Source organism: Nansenia antarctica (genome assembly GCF_963989245.1).
Source record: "Nansenia antarctica genome assembly, chromosome: 2".
Taxonomy (NCBI): Eukaryota; Metazoa; Chordata; class Actinopteri; order Argentiniformes; family Microstomatidae; genus Nansenia; species Nansenia antarctica.
The window spans coordinates 10,521,135-10,531,134 of record NC_137675.1 but is presented as its reverse complement, the minus strand read 5'-3'; the positions used below and the strand labels follow the sequence as shown (position 1 = coordinate 10,531,134).

The 10,000-nt window shown below is 48.7% G+C and overlaps 1 protein-coding gene across 1 annotated transcript in view; it reads left to right on the top strand.

The window, feature by feature from the left end:
• The window catches only part of LOC308151557 (disco-interacting protein 2 homolog C-like), a gene marked incomplete at both ends in the record, with an annotated part of 192,654 nt that overhangs the window by 78,671 nt on the left and 103,983 nt on the right, over positions 1-10,000 (top strand). Inside the window, 2 exon segments of the mRNA XM_080524453.1 lie at positions 4,498-4,608; positions 6,360-6,485. Of these exon segments, the coding sequence (XP_080380579.1) occupies positions 4,498-4,608; positions 6,360-6,485 (237 nt within the window).

The window sequence follows — 10,000 nt, the reverse complement described above, 5'->3', positions numbered from 1 at the left end:
GGTCATCCTCTTTAGCAAGGCATTGGGATGGTGGGGTGTGTGTGTGTGTGTGTGTGTGTGCATGTGTGTGTGTTTGTGTTTTGTGTGTTTGTGTGTGTGTGTGTGTGTGTGTGCATGTGTGTGTGTGGGGGGGGAGGGGACCTATAGAGAATGGGGAGACAGCCTGCCAAAAAACACCCATGGTGCTGCAGTGTTAACATGCAGGAAGCATTCCTTTTAAAAAGGTTATGGTTGAACATTCTGCTGTAGAACACAGACAGCTGCTGGAGGGGAGACAGGCAGGAAGGCAGGCAGACAGACAGACAGGCAAACAGGCAGACAGACAGATAGGAAAACAGGCAGACAGGAAGGTTCCGTCCTAGGGCCCCTACTCTTCTCCCTCTACACCAAGTCTCTTGGCTCGGTAATCTCTTCACATGGGCTCTCCTACCACAGCTACGCAGACGACACTCAACTCTTCCTGTCCTTCCCCCCGTCTGATGTACACGTGGCAACCCGTATCTCAGCATGTCTCGCTGACATTTCAACTTGGATGGCTGACCACCATCTCAAGCTCAATCTTAACAAGACCGAGCTCCTCTTCATCCCCGGGAAAGCCTGCCCTCTCCAAGACTTCTCCATCACAGTGGAGAACTCTACTGTAACCCCCTCCCTGACAGCCAAGAACCTTGGAGTGATCCTGGATAACCGACTATCCTGTGCGGAGAACATTGCAGCAACGGCTCGCTCCTGCAGATTCCTCCTCTACAACATCAGAAGGATACGACCATTCCTTACCAGAGAGGCAGCGCAACTCTTGATCCAGGCACTGGTCATCTCCCGCCTGGATTACTGCAATGCACTCCTGGCGGGGCTCCCCGCTTCAGCCATTAGACCTCTGCAGCTCATCCAGAATGCTGCTGCCCGGCTGGTATTCAACCTCCCCAAATACTCGCATGTCACCCCTCTCCTTCGCACCCTGCACTGGCTCCCGATAGCAGCTCGCATCAGATTCAAGACCCTGGTGCTTGCATACCAGGCAGCTAAAGGGACAGCCCCTGCCTACCTGAAGGAAATGGTAACCCCCCAAACCCCTGCCCGCTCACTCCGCTCCTCCACCTCGGCTGGCCGACTGGCCCCTCCTCCTCTACACAGCAGTCGGGCTGCCCGATCACGTCTCTTCACAACACTGGCTCCCCGCTGGTGGAATGAGCTCCCCACGGCTGTCAGAACGGCAGAGTCACTACCCATCTTCCGTCGTAGACTGAAGACCCATCTCTTCAGGTTACATCTTAACTGCTCCTCCTGAGACATCTTCCGACCCTCACCTCTACGTCTCCTAAAGACACCCGCTTTCCCCTCTACTGTGTCCCTAGAACTTCTATTGCCCCCCTTGTACTGCTTCTCAGTTTCTCCAGTAAAAAAAAAAATAAATAAAAGAAACTTTTAGTAGAAGGCGATAATAGGGAGAAGGTTTTTCCTTCTATCAGTGGCCCCGGGCCCGAGCTAGAGTACTCTTCCTGCAACGAATGGTGGACTGCTGATTCACATGCTTAGTATTCAAATGTATTGATTGTAAGTCGCTTTGGAATAAGGCGTCTGCTAAATGCCAAAAATGTAAATGTAAATGAAGGCAGTCAGACAGACAAACAGGCAGACAGACAGATAGGAAAACAGGCAGACAGGCAAACAGGCAGACAGGCAGACAGGATTAATGGCCACTGACCCATTTTTGTGTTTCAAATCCATATTTCTACTGTCTGAAGAGATCTGGGCCACTTGGCATGAAGCTGAGCAGGTAGGCCACTCTAGACAGACAAGATGAAGTGCACCAGTGGAGGTAGAAACCAGAGGAGTGTGTGTGTGTGTGTGTGTGTGTGTGTGTCTGCATACGTTTGTGTGTGTGTGTGTGTTTGTGTGTGTGTGTGTGTGTCTGCATACGTTTGTGTTTGTGTGTGTGTGTGTGTGTGTGTGTGTGTGTGTAGGTGTGTGTGTGTGTTTGTGTAGGTGTGCGTCTGTGTGTGTGTGTGTTTGAGTGTGTGTGTGTGTGTGTAGGTGTGTAGGTGTGTGTGTGTGTGTGTGTGCGTGTGTGTGTGTGTGTGTGTGTGTGTCTCCAGTCAGAAAAGGGAGAACCACATCCTCTGTCACTTGTTTCAGTGGCGAACCAATGGTCTTTATCCTCCTTAACAGCTGTTGTATATAGTAATTACTGTGTGTGTGTGTGTGTGTGTGTGTGTGTGTGTGTGTGTGTGTGTGTGTCTGTGCGTGTGTAACGTAGTTGTTGAGGCTGTCGACAACAATAATGAAGACAAGGGAGTTAAGTCAAAAGCCAGACAGTCAAAGCTCACCAGTTTCACAGGCATAATTGTGTGTCCGTCCATGTGTGTGTGAGTGAGTGTGTGTGTGTCTGCGTGTGTGTGTGTGTGTGTGCGTTTGTGTCTCTACCCTACAGAGTAGTTTAGAGTGTTTTTGATTTGATTTCAGTTATGTGTGGGATAATGACAGGCAGGGCCGGAGTGGGACTCATTTTCAACTCTGGAGTTTCATGCCTCAGACCGGCCCACTTAAGTTCACAACCGATTACAGTATATTACAATCATGTAATTACAACCTTGGTATTTGAGTCTGTAATAGCGAACTCACTGTTCTCTACAGTCTTCTCTACATTTACAGGATGCTATGTCATGGGTTTGCTTCATTGTTCCCACACTGGTACAACAGCTCACCTGTGCCTTCTACTGTGATAGCAGCAATGGGCCACCACTAGGGTGACCAGGTCCCAACAAACCAAATGTGGGAAAAGGAGTATGTTTGTGTGGGACAATGTGGGCCCGGACCGAACTTTAGGTGCCCCTGGTAGCATCCGCCCCCCATGGCCGAGTTGAGAGCTATGTCTCTCCAATTTAAAAAATATATAGGCTATGCATTTCCATTCTGTTTCCTATTCTATTTGGTTTATTCAGTAGCATCCAATAATAGACTATGCAGATAAAAACTTAACAATTCTATAACAAATATATTTTTATTTGAATGTGAACCTCACAATAAAGTATCTGTAGGGGCAGAAAGTGAAGTCAAAGTGCAGTATCAATTTAGTATATTAATAAAGAAAAGTAGTCTGACAGTGTTAGGCCTGTAGATGATTGAGTAGGCTATCTAGCTAGCTAACTTGCCTCCCATTTGCAACACAAATGCATTGACATAGCTGTCTAACTCTGCACTCATTCAGACAATGACAGTGATACCAGCTGGTCAAAGGATAAACCAATTGCCCAAGTCATTTTTCAGTGTTCTACATAGCCTGAAACTACAGATTGTAACCTTTCAAATGATGTGTCATACATTGAAATTGGAAAATTCGAATTGAAGACGACACAAGTATTTGAATGTTGGTGCACCTCAGACAGAGACTGGGAGAAAAATCACTCTGGTGCAGCAACAAATGCTGTTAACAGCTAGCGGCTAACAGTGGTACATCGCTACAAACGTCTAACTACGTTTTTAGAACATCACACAACATGCACATGCTAAAAACACATAAATAGATGAACACACAGTCCTTGATTTTGAACACGTCCTAAAACAAAAGTATGTTTACAAGTAAAGTGGTCCCTTACCAGTATGTTCAGTAGCCTACGGCAAACGAAACAGTGAATCCAATCCAGAAATGATAAGTATTTAGTGATCGTTAAACTGTTGTTTATTATATCGTGTGGGTACTTTAAAACTTCAAATTGGTGTTATGAAAAAATACGAAAACTAGATATTGTTGACACAGTTTCACTTTACGAGCCCTTTGAGTCAGCTGGTGGTTCGCACATTCAGCCAGCTCCCGATATCCACGTGGGGCCGTTGCCATGGAAACATGAATGCTGTTTCCTGATAGGCTGAAGACGTTCCATAGAATCTGGCCGTTCTGCTGCAACTGAACATGTAGGCGCTTGGTTGCAGCGCTTTTTTGCTTTTTTTAGATGGACACTGGCCCCGTGGCCGCGCAAAGCGGGACATCTGGTCACCCTATTTATATGGTATCGGCCCAGAATGGTACCGGCCCAGCCGCCCAGAACGGTATCGGCTTGCAAGTACTACCACGTCTGAACACCGGCCCAGACCGGCCCAAAACCAGACCGGCCCACCGGGAAAACTCCAGATCCTCCCGATTAGCCACCCCGGGCCTGATGACAGGGATATAACCAGCGTTGCGGAGCTGTAAAATGGCCTGTTTGTTATCGCGGCAAACACCTCCGCTACTACAGTGTGTATGTGTGTGTGTGTGTGTGTGTGTGTGTGTGTGTGTGTGTGTGCGTGTGTGTGTGCGTCTACAGCGATCCATACCTGAGGTACCTTAGCGACACCCATGAAGCTGTGATACTAGCTACTCTGTCGTTGCTGTGGCGATGGCGGTCAGTTTTCTAACACCTGTGTGTGTTCCTCCTCCTCCCTCCCTCCCCCCCTCCCCCTCCCTCCCCCCTCCGCCTGCCCTCCATCCCTCCCTCCCTCCCTCCCTCCCCCCTGCAGGTATGGACCCCTCCACGGCCCCGGAGCGGAGGACTCCCGTCACGCCCTCCTCCTCCTCCCGCTACCACCGCCGACGCTCCTCTGGCTCCCGGGACGAGCGCTACCGCTCAGGTACGGAAACACCCGCCGCTCCCCCGCTCCCTCGCTCTGACCCACAGCCTGCTGGGATTGCAGATGGCAGTCGGCTGGGGGCTGGCGGAGGCTGGCGGAGGCTGGCGGAGGCTGGCGGAGGCTGGCGGAGGTAGACATCGGAGGACGGGGCTCACTGTAAGGGGAGGAGGGAGGTGTCATGGAATGGAACGGGGTCTGGTGACAAACGCGTGTGTCTGTGTGTTTGTGTGTGCGTGTGTTTGTGTGAGTGTGTCTGTGTGTTCCATGCGTTACATTGAGCCCCCCGTCCTCCGATTTCTACCTCCTCCAGCCTCCACTGCTGTGTATCTAAACTGGGTCACCTGACGAGATCAGGGTATACTATTGGCCGGTATAGTGGAGGAAATACGCTGGGTTTCTCTATGACGATACATTTAACCACATTCACATCACAGTGGGGGGTTGTATTAATCTCAGTCGTTATGCGAATGAGAGAAAACAGGCTCAACCCCCTCCAAGGCTGCAGACTGTACATCACACTCATTTACACATAAACTAACTTCATTATTAGCTGAACAGCTGGCATCATTATAAGTTGTTTCTCCCCTATCTCTCCGTGTCTGTTGTGTTCTCTCTCTCTGCTTTCCTTCTTTCTCTCTCTCTGTCTTTCTCTCTGTTGTGTTCTCTCTCTCTCTCTGCTTTCCTTCTTTCTCTCTCTGTCTTTCTCTCTCTCCATTGTGTTCTCTCTCTTTCTCTCTCTTTCTCTCTCTCTGCTTTCTTTCTTTCTCTCTATCTTTTTCTCTCTCACTCTGTTATGTTCTCTCTCTCTCTCTCTCTGTCTTTCTCTCTCTCTGTGTTCGCTCTCTCTCTCTTTCTCTCTCTCTCTCTTTCTCTCCCTGTTCTCTCTCTCACACTATCTGTTCTCTCTCTCTCTCTCTCTCTCTCTCTCTCTCTCTCTCTCTTTCTCTCTCTCTGTCTGTCTGGCCGATGATGTTTGTAGTCTGCATACAAATGACCCTGCGGGCTCTGAGAAGTACACACACATTTACAAAGGAGTCTTTGCCCCCCAGTGCTAGATAGGGTGCTGCCGTCGGCAACCACGGTAGCCAGGGGGAATAACTGCCAACCTGAGAAACTTCAATTAGATTTACTGTTGTGTTGAGTCTATAAACATACACACACACACAGTTTGTATATGCTGTTATATGACATTACTGGGACTTCGTGGTACTTAGATACGTAGTTCAGAACATGTTGTCCTGTCGGGTGAAATATTCGTTGGTTTTTCCAGATGTTTCTTTAGTGGCATTCCCTGGTTTAGAGCCAAAACACCCTCCATCTCGACACCAAATGATCCATGACAATAGCATTCTAAACAAGCATGAATAATTAGAAACAAAAGCATGGACATTTTGGCGCCCATGACGATTCTAAAAATAAATCTAAATCCACAGAATGGCTCTGGAATTCACCAAATTACTTTAGTCAATAAAGTTTTTAAACATAACAACCAAGCACCTTTCAAACATACAGTACCAGTCAAAAGTTTGGACACACTTTCTCATACATTTGAGTGGTGTGTCCAAAACTTTTGACGGGTACTGTATGCTGTATCAGTTATTGAAATAATATATACGTATAAAAAAACCTAAAAGGAAAGACAGAAAGTCAACACAGAACACACTCTTCCCAGTGTTGTTTGGTGTGGTGCAGAAAGCAGGTGTGTAACAATGGCCGCCCTCTTCTTCTTCTTCTCCTCCTCTCTGTCCCAGACGTGCACACGGAGGCGGTGCAGGCGGCGCTGGCCAAACACAAGGAGCGTAAGATGGCCGTCCCCATGCCCTCCAAGCGCCGCTCCCTGGTGGTCCAGACCTCCATGGACGCCTACACTCCCCCAGGTGAGGAACATACCACACACCAAGGTAAAGGCATCGACTGGCCGCGCCACTCCACTGCAACTGCACTGCACTGTGTGTCTGTTTGTGTGGATTAATGTGTGTGGGTGTGTGTGTGTGTGGATTAATGTGTGTGTGGGTGTCTGTGTGTGTGTGTATTAACGTGTGTGTGTGTGTGTGTGTGTGTGTGTGTGTGTGTTTATGTGTGTTTTTGTGTGCCTGTGTGTTGATTTGTGTGTTGATTTGTGTGTTTTCTACATGTGTGTGTGTGTGTGTGTGTGTGTGTGTGTGTGTACATCACCCCACTGCTTGCCCCCGTCTCACCCATGCAGTCTTTTCTCTGAGCGTTGTCCTTCGGTCTGATGTCTGTCTGTCTGCCCCCCAAGACCACTCTGTCACAGAGCCCCCTACCCTACCGTATACAATATCATAACAAGGAGCGGCTTATTGAGGAAATGTCTCGGCTCACTAGACGATATCTCTATCTTGATAGGGTGTGTCTGGGTTCCCACGGGTCCTTGAAATCCTTGAAAGTTTGTGAATGAAAAATTAATAAATCAAGGTCTTAAAAGTTTTTGAAAATAGACATGGGTCATTGAAAGTGCTTGAATTCCCTCTCTCTCTCTCTCTCTCTCTCTCTCTCTCTCTCTCTCTCTCTCTCTCTCTCTCAAAAATATATATTCAAAAATGTTTTAGTTAGCTAGTAAATAAGTCTCTGTATTGCTTAACTTTACACATATTTCACAATATATTGTTTAGCTGTACTGTGGTAGAGAAGGCAGGAGACCATCTAGTGTTCACACATTCAAGCCTCTCTTTTTAATTGTTGTCTGTGAGCGGATAGTTCCTATTATATCAATTCTCATCTAGATCTGTCTCAAACTATGCCATATTGGGTCCTTGAATTTGAGGGAATTGAGTCTTGAAAGTCATTGAAAGGTGTTTGAATTTGATGTTTGAGAAGGTGTGGGAACCCTGATTTGTTAACGAACCTAACGGGTCCGTTTGGATGGTAGGATGACATGGTGAAGGTAGGATTATGTGTGTTGACTAGCGGTAGAGAGCGGACGGCAGGGACTTTGTTACAGTCGAGCCCCATTTACCGTCCTGCTGCCTCACATACCCCCCCGCTGTGCTCTGTGTGTGCTGCATCAGTAACCAGAACAGCAGCAGCAACAACAACAACAACAATGTGTTGACATCGTCACTTGTCGTGTAGTGTGAGAGGGATGTGACAGCCAGGGCCCCGCTCTGCACTCATCCTCGGGTTTATAGAGAGGATGATCGTGCTGTTTTGGGGGAGAGGGGGAGGGAGAGGGAGGGAGAGAGAGAAAGAGAGGGGGGGCGGGGGGGGAGAGAGCTGTGTTGAGAGCCTATTATTTTATATTTTTGTACCTATTCACACAGCCTGCCAGTGCAAACTACAATATGGACTCTGGGTGACCCTGCGTGTGTGTGTGTGTGTGTATCTACAGTATATCTGTACCGGTGTCTGCGTCTGCGTGTGAAGGTGGAGATGCTAATGAGTAGCAGACTTTGGCTTTGAATGTTATCAGCGAAAAGAGAGAAAGAGAGAGAGAGAGAAATAGAAAAATGAAAGAAACACCAAAGCTGTTTCCTTTTATGAACACGTTGGTATCTGTCACATGCTAGCGAGACGACAGCACCTTATCACGCCTGGCTTAGCAGAAGAATTCATTAATGAACATTACCACCGGCGGCGGCTAAGAGCTTCAGATTTAGATTTACTGAAACGCCCCAATCAGATCATCAGACAAAGTAATAGGGCAGGGTGGGGTGGGGTGGGGTGGTGGTGTTCTCACACACACACACACACACACACACACACACATGCACACAAATATACACACACGTGCACACACAAGCACACGCACGCACACGCACACGCACGAACACACACACACACACACACACACACACACACACACACACACACACACACACACGGTCCTTTGCTGATGTCTGGTCTTCCTACTTCATTAAAAGTGTTCAGAGACTCCAGGGAGCTTAGTCTTCAGGGTCTCATCAGGGACCTGCGCCAGATGTGGTGTGTGTGTGTGTGTGTGTGTGTGTGTGTGTGTGTGCACTTGTGTGTCCATGTGCCTGTACATGTGTTTGTGTGAGTCTGTGTGCCGTGCACACTTCTGTCTGTGTGTGTGTGCGTGTTATGATTCGGCGGTTACCAGGCAGCAGACTATTTTTGCCGTCAACAAGTCCTCCCAGACGCCGTCTGCGCGGAGCGGCTGGGAGGCTTCCTTGCCTTCCTTGCCTTCCATGACAATCTCTCTCTCTCTCCGCATGAGCTGCTGCCGTCTGTCACTCAGACAGGCTCAGGAGGAGCTCGGAGGCACAGGGCTGAGGACGGGGGAGGTCTACCAGCCTGCCACGGTTCACAGAATCCGGGCCCGTCTCCCCGGGCAACACAGGTTAAGTCCTCGTCCTGGACTCGAATCACATTTTCAATAGATTTCGGAGTCTAAGGATTCATCCGGGAAAGCGGCCCACGGAGCGTGCCATAGGTTAGTCGTCCCGACTGTGTGTCGTCAAACACGCTGCGTTTTAAGATGCCGACGTGTGGCTAAAACGGTAAACGGACTGCACTTACATAGCGGGGTTATTCGAAACCGCCGACCTCGCGGTCATTAGACGCCGGCTCTACCTCCTGAGCCACAGCCGCCCGTTGTAGCTGAATGTCCCAAAGCAAACAGGATATGTGTGTCCAATATAGTTTCTCGCTATCCCTACCCTTTATTTTGGCTATGCTAGCACTGAGATGTTCATAGGGAAGCTATGCTAGCACTGAGATGTTCATAGAGAAGCTACGCCATGGCTGCCAACTCTCACACTTCTGGCGTGCGACACACACATTCGCCTTCAGCCTCACGCTCTCACCCCGGCCAAACAATTCTCACACCAAAACACAGATCAAAATGTCACTCCAGCCAGGTACCCAAAGATCGCAAACCCTGAGCTACGCTAGCATTAAGATATGTAATAGAGAAGCGACGCTAGCACTGAGATGTTCATAAACAAGCTACGCTACCGTAGAGATGAGTATCGACTCCCAAACAAGCTCCACATATAAAACTTGCCATTACACCACATGTGTCAAAGTCAAGGCCCGCGGGCCAGATCAGGCCCGTGAATGAGTTCTCTCTCGCCCGCGGGATGATATTTAATTACCGTACTATTAAAACCGGCCCGCAGTATTATGTGCCCGCAGCACCATAATACTACAAGTCCCAAGATGCATTGGCGCGTACCGAGTGCCCGCGAGCGCGACCCCGCGTCTTCTCTTCACTTCAGTACTAGTCATGAGCAGTAGCAGCACTGTCACAGTGGAGGCCGAAACATCGCCGTCAATTCCCGAGTGTTCCCAAGTACACCGTTTGCTGACAAACTCGGCATACTTGCTGCCGAATTCAGGCGGAGAATTTCCGACTTTGAAGCACAAAAAAGCAGGCTTCAACTGCTCAGCAATCCATTTGCAGTTGATG